Source organism: Oncorhynchus clarkii, chromosome 6 (genome assembly GCF_045791955.1).
Source record: "Oncorhynchus clarkii lewisi isolate Uvic-CL-2024 chromosome 6, UVic_Ocla_1.0, whole genome shotgun sequence".
In the NCBI taxonomy this organism is placed as follows: domain Eukaryota; kingdom Metazoa; phylum Chordata; class Actinopteri; order Salmoniformes; family Salmonidae; genus Oncorhynchus; species Oncorhynchus clarkii.
In genome coordinates, this window is record NC_092152.1 from 14,704,182 (window position 1) to 14,723,720 (window position 19,539).

Below are 19,539 nucleotides of genomic sequence, written 5' to 3' on the forward strand. Positions count from 1 at the left end.
TTTTCAATGACGGCCTAGTTGGTTAACTGCCTGTTCAGGGGCAGAATGACAGATTTGTACCTTGTCAGCTCGGGGATTTGAACTTGCAACCTTCCAGTTACTAGTCCAACGCTCTAACCACTAGGCTACCCTGCCGCCACTAGGTAACTCTAGCACTCCCACTCTAGACACAGAGTCTAACTTCAGAACATAAACGGAACCGCACTCATTCACTCATCTACTGTCCCGTACCACCACACAGATAAACAATGATTCCTCTGGTCTTTTTACACTGAAGCACTGCAGATCATATCAAACTGAGCCCTGTGTATTTAAGCAAAACAGGAAACATGTACTTCTGCAAACAAATACAATTCAGTTCTATTTTGTCTATTCATCAGCTGTACCAAAATATACAGTACCAGTCAAAAGTTTGGACACACCTACTCAGTCCATGGTTTTTCTTTATTTTAACAATTTTCTACATTGTAGAATAATAGTGAAGACATCAAAACTATGAAATAACACATATGGAATCATGTAGTAACCAAAAAAGTGTTGAACAAATCAAAATATATTTTATATTTGACATTCTTCAAAGTAGCCACCCTTTGCCTTGATGAAAGCTTTGCACGCTTGGCATTCTCTCAACCAGCTTCATGAGGTGAACGCATTAAGAAGGAAAGAAATTCCACAAATTAACTTTTAACAAGGCACACCTGAAATGCATTTCAATTAACAGGTGTGCCTTGTTAAAAGTTAATTTGTGGAATTTCTTTCCTTCTTAATGCGTTTGAGCCAACCAGTTGTGTTGTGACAAGGTAGGGGTGCTCAAATAAGCAAAGAGAAATGACAGTCAATCATTACTTGAAGACATGAAGGTCAGTCAATGCGTAAGATTTCAACAACTTTGAAAGTGCAGTCGCAAAAACCATCAAACGCTATGATGAAACTGTCTCTCATGAGGACCGCCACAAGAAAGGAAGACCCAGAGTTACCTCTGCTGCAGAGGATAAGTTCGTTAGAGTTACCAGCCTCAGAAATTGCAGCCCAAATAAAAGCTTCACAGAGTTCAAGTAACAGACACATCTCAACATCAACTGTTCAGAGGACACTGCGTGAATCAGGCCTTCATGGTTGTATTACTGAGAAAAAAAAACACTACTAAAAGACACCAATAAGAAGAAGAAACTTGCTTGGGCCAAGAAACACGAGCAATGGACATTAGACTGGTGGAAATCTGTCCTTTGGTCTGACGAATTCAAAATTGAGATTTATGGTTCCTGTGTCTTTGTGAGATGCAGAGTAGGTGAATGGATGATCTCCACATGTGTGGTTCCCACCGTGACGCATGGAGGAGGAAGTGTGGGGGTGCTTTGCTGGTGACACTGTGCGTGATTTATTTAGAATTCAAGGCACACTTAACCAGCATGGGTACCACAGCATTCTGTAGAAAAGCGCCATCCCATCTGGTTTGCGCTAAGTAGGACTATCATTTGTTTATCAACAAGACAATGAACCAAAACACACCTCCAGGCTGTGTAAGGGCTATTTGATCAAGTGCTGCATCAGATGACCTGGCCTCCACAATCACCCGACATCAACCCAATTGAGATTAATTGGACCACAGAGTGAAGGGAAAGCAGCCAACAAGTGCTCAGCACATGTAGAGATTCCTTCAAGATTGATAAACACGCTTTCCTGCTGAGGCTGGTTGAGAGAATGCCAACAGTGTGCAAAGCTGTCATCAAGGCAAAGGGTGGCAACTTTAAAGAATCTCAAATATAAAATATTGTTTGATTTGTTTAACACTTTTTTGGTTACTACATGATTCCGTGTTATTTCATAGTTTTGATGTCTTCACTCCATTCTGCAATGTTGAAATCAGTCAAAATAAAGACACACCCTGGACTGAGTAGGTGTGTCCAAACTTTTGAATGGTACTGTACCTTCACACATACAGTATAGATATACATCTAAACCAACCTGGTTGAACGTCTGCTATACATTAACATTCTCCTACAAAGGCACGATATAGAGTAAGACATGATTGCAGCTCCCTCTTTTGCAGTGTCTGGCTGGTGTGTGTGTGTCTCTGGTGTGTGTGTGTGTGTGTGTGTGTGTGTGTGTGTGTGTGTGTGCGTCTCTGGTGTGTGGTGTGTGTGTGTGTCTGTGGTGTGTGGTGTGTGTGTGTGTGTTTCCGGTGTGTGGTGTGTGTGTGTGCGTCTCTGGTGTGTGGTGTGTGTGTGTGTTTCCGGTGTGTGTGTGTGTGTGTGTGTGTGTCTCTGGTGTGTGTGCATCTCTGGTGTGTGTGTGTGTGTCTCTGGTGTGTGGTGTGTGTGTCTGTGTGTGTGTGCGTCTCTGGTGTGTGTGTGTGTCTCTGGTGTGTGTGCATCTCTGGTGTGTGTGTGTGTGTCTCTGGTGTGTGGTGTGTGTGTCTGTGTGTGTGTGCGTCTCTGGTGTGTGGTGTGTGGTGTGTGTGTCTGTGTGTGTGTGCGTCTCTGGTGTGTGGTGTGTGTGTGTGTGTGTGTGTGTGTGTGTGTGTGTGTGTGTGTGTGTGTGTGGTGTGTGTGTGTGTGCATGTGTGTGTGTGCGTCTCTGGTGTGTGGTGTGTGTGTGTGTGTGGTGTGTGTTCATGTGTGTGTGTGCGTCTCTGGTGTGTGTGTGTGTGTGGTGTGTGGTGTGTGTGTCTGTGTGTGTGTGCGTCTCTGGTGTGTGGTGTGTGTGTGTGCATGTGTGTGTGTGCGTCTCTGGTGTGTGGTGTGTGTGTGTGCATGTGTGTGTGTGCGTCTCTGGTGTGTGGTGTGTGTGTGTGTGCATGTGTGTGTGTGTGCATGTGTGTGTGTGCGTCTCTGGTGTGTGGTGTGTGTGTGCGTCTCTGGTGTGTGGTGTGTGTGTGTGTGTGTGTGTGTGGAGTGTGGTGTGTGGTATGTGGTGTGTGGTGTGTGGTGTGTGTCTCTGGTGTGTGGTGTGTGGTGTGTGGTGTGTCTGTCTGTGTCCGTCTAGTTTCCCTCTGCCTGGGGTTATTTAACCTGTCGTCCACCTCATCCCCATTTAGTTATTCTAGCTCTGGGCGAGGCTGTGACTGACAGCTGGAGGAACACGACACCCTGGCCCATCAGAGGCCAAGCCTGCCCCGTCTCACAGCCCCTCGGCTGGGGAGAGAAGACTGCAACGCCGGGACCGGGAGACCTCCCCCATCGCTTCCCTACTGAGACTCTCTCTGCCTGGGGAGGAAGGAGAGGGAATCAGCCATGGAGGTCTGTGACCGGAGAAAGGAAAAACACATTTACAGAATCTCAGGCATGTGGCTATACAGTGTGTGTGTGTGTGTGCTTTGTGTGTGTGTGTGTCTACACAGGTATTTTCAGAGCTACACACACACAGCTCACAGGCTGGTGTTTTGGGTGGCAGTGCTAGACTTAGAGACACACAGCTCACAGGCTGGTGTTTTGGGTGGCAGTGCTAGACTTAGAGACACACAGCTCACAGGCTGGTGTTTTGGGTGGCAGTGCTAGACTTAGAGACACACAGCTCACAGGCTGGTGTTTTGGGTGGCATTGCTAGACTTAGAGACACACAGCTCATAGGCTGGTGTTTTGGGTGGCAGTGCTAGACTTAGAGACACACAGCTTGCTCCATCCCTTCCTTAACTTCTGTTTTGACATGCGCATGTATGTTTGCATTCCAAACATGCAGCTGTCTAAGGGACTGCATCGCAGTGCTAGAGGCGTCACTGCAGGACCTGGTTCGATCCCGGGCTGTATCACAACTGTCCGTGATCGGGAGTCCCATAGGGCGGCGCACAATTGGCCCAGTGTCGTCCGGGTTAGGGGAGGGTTTGGCCGGGGTAGGCCGTCATTGTAAATAAGAATTTGTTCTTAATTGACTTGCCTAGTTAAATAAAGGTTAAATATACAGTGCCTTGCGAAAGTATTCGGCCCCCTTGAACTTTGCGACCTTTTGCCACATTTCAGGCTTCAAACATAAAGATATAAAACTGTATTTTTTTGTGAAGAATCAACAACAAGTGGGACACAATCATGAAGTGGAACGACATTTATTGGATATTTCAAACTTTTTTAACAAATCAAAAACTGAAAAATTGGGCGTGCAAAATTATTCAGCCCCTTTACTTTCAGTGCAGCAAACTCTCTCCCGAAGTTCAGTGAGGATCTCTGAATGATCCAATGTTGACCTAAATGACTAATGATGATAAATACAATCCACCTGTGTGTAATCAAGTCTCCGTATAAATGCACCTGCACTGTGATAGTCTCAGAGGTCCGTCAAAAGCGCAGAGAGCATCATGAAGAACAAGGAACACACCAGGCAGGTCCGAGATACTGTTGTGAAGAAGTTTAAAGCCGGATTTGGATACAAAAAGATTTCCCAAGCTTTAAACATCCCAAGGAGCACTGTGCAAGCGATAATATTGAAATGGAAGGAGTATCAGACCACTGCAAATCTACCAAGACCTGGCCGTCCCTCTAAACTTTCAGCTCATACAAGGAGAAGACTGATCAGAGATGCAGCCAAGAGGCCCATGATCACTCTGGATGAACTGCAGAGATCTACAGCTGAGGTGGGAGAGACTGTCCATAGGACAACAATCAGTCGTATATTGCACAAATCTGGCCTTTATGGAAGAGTGGCAAGAAGAAAGCCATTTCTTAAAGATATCCATAAAAAGTGTTGTTTAAAGTTTGCCACAAGCCACCTGGGAGACACACCAAACATGTGGAAGAAGGTGCTCTGGTCAGATGAAACCAAAATTGAACTTTTTGGCAACAATGCAAAACATTATGTTTGGCGTAAAAGCAACACAGCTCATCACCCTGAACACACCATCCCCACTGTCAAACATGGTGGTGGCAGCATCATGGTTTGGGCCTGCTTTTCTTCAGCAGGGACAGGGAAGATGGTTCAAATTGATGGGAAGATGGATGGAGCCAAATACAGGACCATTCTGGAAGAAAACCTGATGGAGTCTGCAAAAGACCTGAGACTGGGACGGAGATTTGTCTTCCAACAAGACAATGATCCAAAACATAAAGCAAAATCTACAATGGAATGGTTCAAAAATAAACATATCCAGGTGTTAGAATGGCCAAGTCAAAGTCCAGACCTGAATCCAATTGAGAATCTGTGGAAAGAACTGAAAACTGCTGTTCACAAATGCTCTCCATCCAACCTCACTGAGCTCGAGCTGTTTTGCAAGGAGGAATGGGAAAAAATTTCAGTCTCTCGATGTGCAAAACTGATAGAGACATACCCCAAGCGACTTACAGCTGTAATCGCAGCAAAAGGTGGCGCTACAAAGTATTAACTTAAGGGGGCTGAATAATTTTGCACGCCCAATTTTTCAGTTTTTGATTTGTTAAAAAAGTTTGAAATATCCAATAAATGTTGTTCCACTTCATGATTGTGTCCCACTTGTTGTTGATTCTTCACAAAAAAATACAGTTTTATATCTTTATGTTTGAAGCCTGAAATGTGGCAAAAGGTCGCAAAGTTCAAGGGGGCCGAATACTTTCGCAAGGCACTGTATATATATGTTGAATCACATAAACCCCCTCTAGTTTATTCCTGGTAGTATAGGTATAAGATAGAAGAACATAGAATACAATGCTAAGGATCATCTCCTATTTGTTGCACACTGAAAGGAGAAATCCATTGTTTCCTTTATCTACTAAACTCACCCTCAACACGGCATCAGTGTAAGATGCTATTAAGTCATTTATTTGATTTACGTTAACAAATGATGTTATATGGATTTAAATTATTTTCAAATTATTTTTCATGTTAAAGAATGTCAAAATGGAAGCTGTATCAGCTTTAACATCAAGTCAATGATGGCATCTCAAAGCACATGGTCTAACTAATAGATATTTGGGTTGTTTCCAAATGAAAGCAAACCGGCCCTAAAAAAAATTGCACTGAATACAAAATAAGGTAAGAAAATGTACTTCAATGAAAAACTTTTGAAAATACTTAAGTACCTACCTCCATTGCATGATTATTGTTCTATAAAAAAATATGTTCACATTGAACATGATATGAAACATTCCATGTGCATTTGTAAAAAGCAATAAGGCAAACTTGAAGTATTCAAAAAAAACATTTGGTTATTTCTACAAACTACTAGACAGTGGAAACACAGTGAACAGATAATCCCCTTAAACTCTCTATGATTATTTCATTTATATGTAGTCAATCCATATACATTACATTTCAACACAATAAATAATATTCAGAAAAATAAAAAGGCATTCCCTTATCAGAGTGAGCAATGAGCTGTCGCCCACTCGTAGCTATGATGTGGGCGTGCCCCAAGGGTCAATACTGGGGCCCCTCCTGTTCAGCCTGTACATTAATGATCTGCCTTCTGTCTGTACTGGGTCTGAAGTTCAAATGTATGCAGATGATACAGTGATATATGTGCATGCAAAGAGCAAACAACAAGCTGCACAAGAACTCACTACTGTAATGGTCCAGGTTACAAAGTGGCTCAGTGACTCGTGTTTGCATCTCAATGTGAAAAAAACTGTTTGCATGTTCTTCACAAAGAGGGCAACAGATGCTACTGAGCCAGATGTCTATGTGTCAGGGGAGAAGCTCCAGGTGGTATCCGATTTTAAGTACCTTGGCATCATACTTGATTCCAACCTCTCTTTTAAAAAGCATGTGAAAAAAGTAATTCAAATAACCAAATTCAACCTAGCTATTTTCCGATTTATACGAAATTGTTTGACTACAGAGGTAGCAAAACTGTACTTCGAAACTATGATACTCCCCCACTTAACATACTGCTTGACTAGTTGGGCCCAAGCTTGCTGTACAACATTAAAACCTATTCAGTCTGTCTACAAACAGGCTCTCAAAGTGCTTGATAGGAAGCACAATAGCCATCATCATTGTCACATTCTTAGAAAGCATGAGCTCTTGAGTTGGGAAAATCTTGTGCAATACACCGACGCATGTCTTGTATTCAAGATCCTTAATGGCCTGGCTCCCCCTCCACACAATATTTTTGTTAAACAGAAAACCCAGACATATGGCAGCAGATCCACAAGGTCTGCCATGAGAGGTGACTGTATAGTTCCCCTAAGGAAAAGCACCTTTAGTAAATCTGCATTCTCTGTGAGAGCTTCCCATGTCTGGAATACACTGCCATCAGACACACATAACTGCACCACATATCACACTTTCACAAAATGCTTGAAGACATGGCTAAAGGTCAATCAGATTTGTGAACATGGTCCCTAGCTGTGTGTTGCCGCTTTCCATGTTGTCTGTTGTCTGTAGCTTGTGAGGTGTGGAAACACTTTGTTGCTTTTATGAATTTTGTCTTGCTGCTTTTTGTTTTATGTTGCTTTGTCTGTATGCTACGTCTTGCTTGTCCTATGTTGCTCTGTATGCTATGTCTTGCTTGTCCTATGTTGCTCTGTCTGTATGCTATGTCTTGCTTGTCCTATGTTGCTCTGTCTGTATGCTATGTCTTGCTTGTCCTATGTTGCTCTGTCTGTATGCTACGTCTTGCTTGTCCTATGTTGCTCTGTATGCTACGTCTTGCTTGTCCTATGTTGCTCTGTCTGTATGCTATGTCTTGCTTGTCCTATGTTGCTATGTCTTGCTTGTTCTATGCTGCTATTGTCTATATTGTAATTTTTTTAAATAACCTGCCCAGGGACTGCGGTTGAAAATTAGCCGGCTGGCTAAAACCGGCACTTTTACTGAAACGTTGATTAATGTGCACTGTCCCTGTAAAAATAAAAATAAACTCAAACTCAATTATCAAAAGCACGCAAGGCACAGATTTAGGAATATAATCCCATCAGGAACAGATGTGTGTTTCATTCATCTATTACATTTTGATGAAGGTGGAAGATTGGGGCTTTATAGTTTTGGCACTATGTGGTTTACTAAACAGTGCTCCACTGCTCGGCTTTACGGCTCGGATATGCGGCTCTTGGGGAACGTATGAAGTGCTTTTGGCTGAGCGTGTACTAGTCTAACTCCCCTCTCCAGAAGTCAACTGACGTTTGGATTTCAGAGTGAAGTTGGCTTTATCTTTACTACATGAATATCCATCCAGATACCAGCCGTCCGCTACCAGATAGCAAATAAAGAACAAGTCATGTTCTGGGTCCTATTTGGCTGGACAGGACAGTCCCATTCTGTGGTACTAGACTGCCCCCTGCCGGGGAGACAAAGAGCTGTTTTATGTTTAGTAAGAAGAAGTTGTATATCACATCCAAAACATAGAAACAAATATGTCCATAACAACAAGCAATCTGTAATAGACACTTAACCAAAGACACCCACAAATGGTCAAAATGTCCTGTAATAGCAACCGTGTCCATGAATGAGAATAAAACAGAGATAATTGATTAACACATCCCCATCTGCAGATGTCCTTCTGTCTATGAAAACCAAACCCCAGACTCCACAGTGTCCTCTGAATCAACGTGTCATTGTATTTCACTTTCCCTCATGTTTTCAGTTAGAAAGGTAGTAAAACATTTACAGTTGATCTATTTCAAGCTGTCCATTGCTGTAGGGCAAAAATTCAGGAGAGGTCTCCAGAGTGGCGCAGCAGTCTAAGGCACTGCATCTCAGTATAAGAGGCGTCACAACAGTCTCTGGTTTGATTCCAGGCTGTATCACATCCGGCTGTGATTGGGAGTCCCATTGGGTGGCATACAATTGGCCCAGGTTGTCCGGGTTTGGCCGGGGTAGGCCGTCATTGTAAATAAGAATTTGTTCTTAACTGACTGGCCTAGTTAAATAAAGGTGAAATAAAATGCAAACTTCTGATGGTAAAAGTTAGCTAGCTTTCTCAAGTGGAGTCAAAGGAGCAATTTACATGGACCTGGAGAGGAGTGTGTGTGCATACGTTCTTCTCTTTTTTATTGAGATCTAAATGCAAAGCAGGTGATAGGTGCTCCAGTTTCCTGCAGAAGTAACTCCCTTGTCTGGGGCTCTCCCACTGATAAGAGTCCTACTTCGCCCCAAATAAAAGAGCCTGGTATAATTTTCACTGCCTTCCAAACAACCCCCGTCTCCTACCCTCCTCACCCTTCTGGGCATCACAAAGCCTGCTCTATTTGCTCCCAATTCAAGGCCCAATTGCATATAAAGTTACAGCAAATTTGTTTGGAGGAAGAGTTGCTGAGGCCTGCGGTCCCTGGAGCAATAACAGCCTTGTCTTTCAGGGGCTGCGGGGAGATCTGGCATGAACTCAACACCATCAACCCCCACAATGGCCCCAGCTCACAGGCAGAGAGGGAAGGGGGGATGAGAGTGGTGGAGAGAGGAGAAACAAGGAGGGGATGGGGATGGGGGGTGGGTGGGTCTCAGCTTGCAGGTGTTCAGGTAGAGAGGAAGCAGAAGCTTACCCCACCCCACCACACACACCACCCGTGGCGCGGGACAGGAGGTAACTCCAGCCCAGCCCACTATGCCAATGCTGCAACGGTGGCTGGTTCTCTACGGGGCTGGGTGGGGGTGCTCAGTTACCTCACACACACGTCTCTAATCGCAGTTGGAGCTAATGGATGAGGCGCACAGATACGGGGAGAAGGAGAGCGGAAGAACAAACTGGAGGGAGTAAGAGAGGGTTTGTACCTGTTAGCTCACTAGACTGGATCTGTCTGCACACTAATCTAACACAGAGAGGGATTACATTACTGTGTGTGTGTGTGTGTGTGTGTGTGTGTGTGTGTGTGTGTGTGTGTGTGAGGGTAAGAGGTTATAGTGGTTAGGTTTATGTTAGAGTTACAGGTTATGGTAAGGGTTAAGGTTAGGGTTAGGTTTAGGGTTAGGGTTATGGTAAGGGTTATGGTAAGGGTTATGGTAAGGGTTATGGTAAGGGTTAAGGTTAGGGTTAGGTTTAGGGTTATGGTAAGGGTTAGGGTTATGGTAAGGGTTATGGTAAGGGTTATGGTAAGGGTTAAGGTTAGGGTTAGGTTTAGGGTTATGGTAAGGGTTAGGGTTATGGTAAGGGTTATGGTAAGGGTTATGGTAAGGGTTAAGGTTAGGGTTAGGTTTAGGGTTATGGTAAGGGTTAGGGTTAGGGTTATGGTTAGGGTTATGGTAAGGGTTAAGGTTAGGGTTATGGTAAGTGTTAAAGTTAGGGTTATGGTAAGGGTTAAGGTTAGGGTTATGGTAAGTGTTAAAGTTAGGGTTATGGTAAGGGTTAAGGTTAGGGTTATGGTAAGGGTTAAGGTTAGGGTTATGGTGTGGGTTAGGGCTGGAAAGAATTACACATGGGAAATAATTAACAAAAAAACAGAGCAAACTAGAAGACTATTTGGCCCTAAACAGAGAGTACACAGTGGCAGAAAAGCTGACAACTGTGACTAACCTAAAATAAAGGAAATCTTTGACTATGTACAGACTCAGTGAGTATAGCCTTGCTATTGAGAAAGTGAACACGGCCCACAAAATGTGGTAGGAACTGAGCTGCACTTCCTATTTGCACATTGCTACACATCGCGAGAGAGAGAGGGAGGGAGGGAGGGAGGGAGGGAGGGAGGGAGGGAGGGAGGGAGGGAGGGAGGGAGAGAGAGAGAGAGAGACAGAGAGAGAGAGAGAGAGAGAGAGAGAGAGAGAGAGAGAGAGAGAGAGAGAGAGAGAGAGAGAGGAGAGAGAGGGATAGAGAGAGAGAGAGAGAGAGAGAGGGAGGGAGAGAGAGAGAGAGAGAGAGAGAGAGAGACAAGAAGGGAGCCATATCTCATGTTCCTATGGGGACACAGTCATAACGTTAGACACCTTCCACTAGGAATCTGAGAATGTAAAGAACACCTTTCTTTAACTCACTAGCTACAGCGTCTTCAACCTGCAGTGCTAAATGCTAACACAGACAGGCAGAATGCTCATATCAATATTTTGCACACATAAAAATCGGACAAAGTGGTGTTTGGGTCAGGTGTGGTGATAGCCGAGCGTATGCGTCTTCAGATTGAACACACAGCAGCATGCCATGCTATACCACAGGGTGTAAAGACTATGCTAAAGTCCAGTTTGTACTAGAGCTGGGAATTGCCAGGGATCATCACGATACTTAGGTGTCGACACAATATGTATTGCGATTTGATACTGTGATTTTATTGATTTTTTTTGTTCCAAACATATTGCTCACCATATATTTGTCTGCTGCAGAGAGACAAGACAGCCATGGGAAAACATGTTGGGTCACTATTTTAAAAAAAAGAAAAGAAAACAAGCCTGAAAAATACCGGAGTTTTGACAGAGGTACAGCCGACTAGTGGTAGGTAATGCTACCTACAGTAGAACATTTATTTAATATCGGCCCCAAAATAAGATTGTGGTATGGCAACAATGACAGCACAACACGTTGACAGGATACAGGAAGAGAACCCTCATGAAAAGACACACACACCACTTCATAAAAATCCACAACAATAGACCTCCAAAAGTGCTTCTAGAAATCAGATTGTAAACAGTTGATGCCAGGGGCTCGGCCTGATGTCAGTAATGTCAGTGTCCAAAGCAGCTGTCTGCTCAGGGCCCAAATGAGGAAATCCATGTAACAACTGTTCAGCACACAGAGGATCACAATCCTCCACCTTGTAGAGGGCAGAGTAGAAATCCACGGCATGTTGGCGCATCTCACCGTCATCCGTGGTCACCTTTCCATCAGGGAGAAGAAGGCAGACATCTGTTTGCGTTGCAATGTCGACTGCCCTAGGTATAAAGAAAACCGCTAGGAGCATCCATATCTTTGAGGGTAGCAAAGCGAGACCTAATCAAGTCACCCTTCACTCTTTCATGTAAAAACGACCTCAGTTCATGTCTCCTGTACTGTAAGTTCATGACTAGTCCGAGGTCATTCTGAGTGAGCAACTGTCCTGTTCTCTTTAACTTCAATACGAGACAGAGCAGTATACGGTTGCAAAACCCCACCTATTTGGGCCTTCCCAACCTCCCACCATTGTCTCAAGGACTCAAAATTCCATTTAATAGCCATCCATTTTTCTTACTCTCCACATATCAGAAAGCTCAAACGTAGTTAATAGACCAGACAGACGAGTAGCTGACCGCAGGTAAAGTTATTCAGCAGTGCAATCAACAGTAAAATCCACTGTACAGTTCCAGTCGCCCCCCTAAAACCATACACCCCTCTTGGTCACATTGTCTTAAGGTTTCCTTTATTTGATCAAATACAGCAATACGCTCATTAGGAGAATACATTTTTTTATAGACAGTTGAAGTCGGAAGTTTACATACACCTTAGCCAAATACATTTAAACTCAGTTTTTCACAATTCCTGATATTTAATCCAAGTAAAAATCCCCTGTTTTAGGTCAGTTAGGATCACCACTTTATTTTAAGAATGTGAAATGTCAGAATAATAGTAGAGAGAATGATTTATTTCAGCTTTTATTTCTTTCAACACATTCCCAGTGGGTCAGAAGTTTACATACACTCAATTAGTATTTGGTAGCATTGCCTTTAAATTGTTTAACTTGGGTCAAACGTGTCGGGTAGCCTTCTACAAGCTTCCCACAATAAGTTGGGTGAATTTTGGCCCATTCCTCCTGACAAAGCTGGTGCAACTGAGTCAGGTTTGTAGGCCTCCTTGCTTGCAGACGCTTTTTCAGTTTTGCCCACATATTTTCAATGGGATTGAGGTCAGGGCTTTGTGATGGCCACTCCAATAGCTTGACTTTCTTGTCCTTAACCTCTCCTGGGTAGGGGGCAGTATTTTCACGTTCGGATGAAAAGTGTGCCCAAAGTAAACTGCCTGTTACTCAGGCAAAGAAACTAGGATATGCAAATAATAGATTTGGATAGAAAACACACTAAAGTGTCTAAAATTGTTAAAATTACGTCTGTGAGTATAACAGAACTGATATGGCAGGCGAAACCACCCCCACCCCAAAAAAGAATTCAGCCTACCACTGTTTTCAATGGCTGTCACTTTTATTATAAGGTCAAGTCCTCCCAGATTGCAGTTCCTAGGGCTTCCACCATGTCAACAGTCTTTAGAAAGAGAAAAATGAGCCAGAAATTGTAGTTTTTCTAGGTGGCTCCCATTTTGGCTGTAGTGTTTCCAAGCGTGTGGAAGAGAACGCGTTCTTTGGTATTTTTCTCCAGTAAAGACAATAACGATTCTCCGTCTTAAATTTGATCGTTTAATAGGGTACCTAAGGTTTAATTATAAACTTTGTTTGACTTGTTTGGAAAAGTGTATCAGTAACGTTTGGGATTAATTTTGTATGTATTTTGATGGAGGGAAACTGGGTGGATTATTGACTGAAGCGCACCAGCTAAACTGAGTTTTTATGGATATAAAGAAGGACATTATCGAACAAAAGGACCATATGTGATGTATCTGGGACCTTTTGGAGTGCCAACAGAAGAAGATCATCAAAGGTAAGGCATTTATTATATCGTTATTTCTGACTTTCGTGGCACTCCTGCATGGTTGAAATGTGTTTTTCATGCTTTTGTATGCGGGGCGCTGTCCTCAGATAATCGCATGGTGTGCTTTTGCCGTAAAGCTTTTTCAAATCTGACACAGCAGCTGGATTAACAAAAAGTTAACCTTTATTTTGATGTACTACACTTATGGTTTTATGAAAGTTAAATATTTATAATTCTGTAGTTGGCCAGGTGGGACGGTTTAAGCCATTTTGCCACAGCTTTGGAGGTACGCTTGGGGTCATTGTCCATTTGGAAGACCCATGTGCGACCAAGATTAAACTTCCTGACTGATGTCTTGCGATGTTTCTTCAATATATCCACGTCATTTTCTTACCTCATGATGCCATCTATTTTGTGAAGTGCACCAGCCCCTCCTGCAGCAAAGCACCCCCACAACATGATGCTGCCACACCCGTGCTTTATGTTTGGGATGGTTGTCTTCGGCTTGCAAGCCTCCCCCTTTTTCCTCCAAACATAACGATGGTCATTATGGCAAAACAGTTATATTTTTGTTTCATCAGACCAGAGGACATTTCTTCAAAAAGTATGATCTTTGTCCCCAGGTACAGTTGCAAACCATAGTCTGACTTTTTTTATGGCGGTTTTGTAGCAGTAGCTTCTTCCTTGCTGAGCGGCCTTTCAGGTTATGTCGATATAGGACTCGTTTTACTGTGGATAAAGATGCTTTTGTACCTGTTTCCTCCAGCATCTTCACAAGGTCCTTTGCTGTTGTTCTAGGATAGATTTGCACTTTTCACACCAAAGTACGTTCATCTCTAAGAGACAGAACGAACGCGTCTCCTTCCTGAGCGGTATGATGGTTGAGTGGTCCCATGGTGTTTATACTTGTGTACTATTGTTTGTACAGATGAACGCGGTACCTTCAGGCATTTAGAAATTGCTCCCAAGGATGAACCAAACTTGTGGAGGTCTACAATTTATTTCTGAGGTCTTCGCTGATTTCTTTTGATTTTCCCATGATGTCAAGCAAAGAGGCACTAAGTAGGTAGGCCTTGAAATACATCCACAAGTACAACTCCAATTGACTCAAATTATGTCAATTAGCCTATCAGAAGCTTCTAGAGACATGACAATTTTCTGGAATTTTCCAAGCTGTTTAAAAGCACAGTCAACTTAGTGTATGTAAACTTCAGATCCACTGGAATTGTGATGCAGTGAATTATAAGTGAAATAATCTTTCTGTAAACAATTGTTGGAAAAATGACTTGTGTCATGCACAAAGTAGATGTCCTAACCAACTTGCCAAAACTATAGTTTGTTAACAAGTAATTTGTGGAGTGGTTGAAAAACAAGTTTTAATGACTCCAACCTAAGTGTATGTAAACCTCCGACTTCAACTGTATATATAACATCCGCCTTGACCAATAAAACCAGACCCTTGACAATCTCTGTTGTAGATTTCACAGTCAGCCCAAAGCCTGAAGAAAACAAAATTGCCATCCCAGCACTGAAATTAGTACCATGACTGAGTATATGCTGCCCCCCTCACAACATACCCTCATCAACCTCATTAGCCTCATCACTATGTGTCTCCTGTAGAAAAACTACATTAAGCCTTTTCTGTTGTATTACTTCTAATACCCAAGCCCTCTTATTGATGTCCCTTCCCCTCTTATTGATGTCCCTTCCCCTCTTATTGATGTCCCTACCCCTCTTATTCCTGTCCCTTCCCCTCTTATTCCTGTCCCTTCCCCTCTTATTCCTGTCCCTCCCCCTCTTATTCCTGTCCCTCCCCCTCTTATTCCTGTCCCTTCCCCTCTTATTCCTGTCCCTTCCCCTCTTATCCCTGTCCCTTCCCCTCTTATTCCTGTCCCTTCCCCTCTTATTCATGTCCCTTCCCCTCTTATTCATGTTCCTTCCCCTCTTATTCATGTTCCTTCCCCTCTTATTCATGTCCCTTCCCCTCTTATTCATGTCCCTTCCCCTCTTATTCATGTCCCTTCCCCTCTTATTCATGTTCCTTCCCCTCTTATTGATGTCCCTTCCCCTCTTATTGATGTCCCTTCCCCTCTTATTCCTGTCCCTTCCCCTCTTATTCCTGTCCCTTCCCCACTTATTCCTGTCCCTTCCCCTCTTATTCCTGTCCCTTCCCCTCTTATTCCTGTCCCTTCCCCTCTTATTACTGTCCCTTCCCCTCGTATTCCTGTCCATTCCCCTCTTATTCCTGTCCCTTCCCCTCTTATTCCTGTCTCTTCCCCTCTTATTCCTGTCCCTTCCCCCATTAATATTGAGAGAACCTACTCTTAGTACCTCCATATAGAAAAGAGAAAGGAAAAACTGAAGAAACCACAGAGAAACCAGACAAAGAGAAAAAAGCACCCTATGAGGAATGATAAACATCACTGTTTTAATATTTTCTTATCCTTACCACGTTTCCCACCACATGTTGCTGCCATGACAGCAGTAACACATTTCCTCAAGCGGAAACGCTTCTTCACACTCAACTGGTCTAACCCCACCATCTTCTGTAACACCACAGCTGACCTCACAAACTTAACAACATGAAAAACATATTTAACAGATTTCCCAGAAGTCCAGTCTAGGAACCCATTTTCCTCACCTAGATTGTAAATTGAGTCCTCGCCGGCTGCTATCACATCAACAGGGATATCAGACATGTCCAGATCCCTCTCCTGATCCTCCTCAACTGAGGCCCTGGACCCCTGACTCCCCTCTGTCACATTCCTCTCAACACTCCCCACTTACACCCCATTACTCATACTGGGCATCTCCTCCCCTGCCTGGGAGACTAGCCCAACCTGAACCCCCTCCTGTACCCCATTACTCGTACTGGGCATCTCCTCCCCTGTCTGGGAGACTAGCCCAACCTGAACCCCCTCCTGTACCCCATTACTCGTACCGGGCATCTCCTCCCCTGCCTGAGAGACTAGTCCAACCTGAACCCCCTCCTGTACCCCATTACTCATACTGGGCATCTCCTCCCCTGCCTGGGAGACTAGCCCAACCTGAACCCCCTCCTGTACCCCATTACTCGTACTGGGCATCTCCTCCCCTGCCTGGGAGACTAGCCCAACCTGAACCCCCTCCTGTACCCCATTACTCGTACCGGGCATCTCCTCCCCTGCCTGGGAGACTAGCCCAACCTGAACCCCCTCCTGTACCCCATTACTCGTACTGGGCATCTCCTCCTCTGCCTGGGAGACTAGCCCAACCTGAACCCCTCCTGTAACCCATTACTCGTACTGGGCATCTCCTCACCGGTCTGGGGAAATGGCTCCCCAGATCCATCCTTACATCCTACAACACTATTTTTCTGCTGCACATCAGATGCTATGTTCCCCTCTGGTACAAGCTGCAACTCCGTACCCTCAACACAAACAACTTGTTCTTCAGCAACAGGTACTTGTGGCTACTCTACCACTGTCGGCCCACCTCTCCCTATATCAGTGGGCCCATGCTTACGAGGACCACCTGCGTCCCGCTCTCCGCCTTCTCCCTTTTTGGGCAAGCATGTCGCTTATGGCCAACATCCCCACACTCAAAACACTGTTACCTACCCATACTAGCATATACTTGACTTCAAACGACAACTATAAAGTCTGCTCCGGTGAGTCCAAAAACAAAAAAACAAAAACGCCCAATTTTTCAGTTTTTGATTTGTTAAAAAAGTTTGAAATATCCAATAAATGTCGTTCCACTTCATGATTGTGTCCCACTTGTTGTTGATTCTTCACAAAAAAAATACAGTTTTATATCTTTATGTTTAAAGCCTGAAATGTGGCAAAAGGTCGCAAAGTTCAAGAGGGCCGAATACTTTCGCAAGGCACTGTATGTCTGTGTGTACATGTAAATGTATGCATTAGTACCAGGAAGGAACCGGTGAGTATGTCTGTGTGTACATGTAAATGTATGCATTAGTACCAGGAAGGAATCGGTGAGTATGTCTGTGTGTACATGTAAATGTATGCATTAGTACCAGGAAGGAACCGGTGAGTATGTCTGTGTGTACATGTAAATGTATGCATTAGTACCAGGAAGGAATCGGTGAGTATGTCTGTGTGTACATGTAAATGTATGCATTAGTACCAGGAAGGAACCGGTGAGTATGTCTGTGTGTACATGTAAATGTATGCATTAGTACCAGGAAGGAACCGGTGAGTATGTCTGTGTGTACATGTAAATGTATGCATTAGTACCAGGAAGGAACAGATGAGTATGTCTGTGTGTACATGTAAATGTATGCATTAGTACCAGGAAGGAACAGATGCTCCTCTGAGTTGAGTCCCATTCGAAGCAGCTGTTGATGTAGCAGCCGGCGTTGATGAGGAACAGGATGCATCGTCTCACTCTGTTGAAGTTTTGCAGAAGCAACTGGACAGAGCACAGAGGTGACATAAGCAGTCAAAAACATGACAATCAAATGTTATTGGTCACATACACATTTTTAGCAGATGTTATTGCGGGTGTAGCGAATCGCTTGTGCTTCTAGCTCTGACAGTGCAGTAATATCTAACAAATTACACAACATATACCCAATACAGACAAATCTAGTAAAGGAATGGAATTAAGAATATAAACATATATATTATTAATTCCGTTAATGACGGTTGATGGGCAAGGAGTCGAGGAATCAACTTCTATTTAGTCAACTCTCATTCTAGAGTTCGTTATGTAATTGTATGTAATCAACACCCTCTCAACTAATCAGAATTGAGTATTTAGCCAAGCTGTGGTACAAAGCTTCTTAAGGCCATAATACTGGCAATGTGATGGGCAAATGGCAACAAGGATAATATGTCATCTGGTCTCTCATACCCCATCATTTTGCCAGCCTAGTGTTCGTCAAGTATTGGCACAATGTTGTTAACGAAGTGCTGACACTATAAGAAACTTAATCACTAAATCAAGTCATGTTCACTGAAGCTGTGTCTCTTTAAGTCTCTTTAGCCGAAAGCAAGTCATAGTAATAGTGTTAACAGCCCGTGATGATTTCACATCCCTAAGGAGTTCAGGCAGGCATCTGGCCACAGATGATGAAAGCACCACAGTCCCATTCCGCTGTGTTCCAATCACGAAATACCAAAACAACATGACAGAAGAAAACGCATCCAGGAAGTAGTCCCCGAAGAGGGAAAGTGTTATTCTGATGTGTCTTTAAGAGGATTCTGGGACATTTAGAGGTAGTTGTATTTTTAGACCACTGCCTAATTCATTATTCGAGGTAGAGTAGTGGTGAACTGAGAATGACTGTGAGTATACGGTGTCCTGGTGGGGACATCCACCCCCTGAAGACAACAGCACTCTGAGTCACCCACATCCCTGCACACAGCCACGCTTTGATCACACTACTGTAACTAGCAGCAGAGGGACTACTGTAAACTATCTCTCTCTCTCTCTCAAATGTACTTCCTACACCAACATTAGTAGTTATATCTAGGCCCAGGAGTTTTCCTGGGATGATATGACCACACCAGGACAAACTCTGGTTCCTGTTATAACTACAGCCTGGAGTTGTTCCTGCTTTGTTCCTGGCCATGGTAGTTTAATGAATGCAGATATCAACTGCTGAATAGTGGAATTGTAATGTAATATAATGTCTGTATTTGACTGGCTACTTTGGGTTTGGGGGTCTTGTGTTTGTAAGGACAGACAGCGGCCACAGCAGGGACTAGCCCCACACAAAAGAGCCCTCACGGGGCAATCTCTTTAAAGCCATCAATGACATCATCATTCAGAGATGCTGACATGGGGCATCTCTATGAGTCAGAGGTGAAGTACAGATGAAAACAGAGAGGAGCGAACAGGGAGGGTGGACAGGGAGGTTCACACTCCACACAGGGGAAAGTGCAGAGTGTGCATCTTTTAGCACACAGAGAGAGAGAGATAGAGTGAGAGAGAGAAAGAAGAGGAGAGAGACAAAAGGGTGTGGGAGCGGGTGACTGCTCAGCCCAAACAACGTTTATGTGACATGTCTGATGTGGGCCAGCCCCCGCGATTCAGCCCTTTGTGGGTCCGCCACATTGAGCGGTGTGACAATGAAGTGCAAAGCAGCAGTGGCACAGAGGGCCAACTAAGGATGGCCAATCTACTTATACACCCCCAGAGTTGACAGCTTGACATTTC

General features: G+C 43.9%; 1 protein-coding gene across 4 annotated transcripts in view; it reads right to left on the minus strand.

Annotated features, from left to right (window-relative positions):
• LOC139410650 (multiple C2 and transmembrane domain-containing protein 1-like) overlaps positions 1-19,539 on the minus strand; it is a 272,821-nt gene that overhangs the window by 61,725 nt on the left and 191,557 nt on the right. For all 4 annotated transcript variants that reach the window (XM_071156008.1, XM_071156009.1, XM_071156010.1 and 1 more), the window contains one exon: positions 17,668-17,787. In XM_071156008.1, the coding sequence (XP_071012109.1) occupies positions 17,668-17,787 (120 nt within the window). The remainder of the gene's footprint in view (positions 1-17,667; positions 17,788-19,539) is intronic.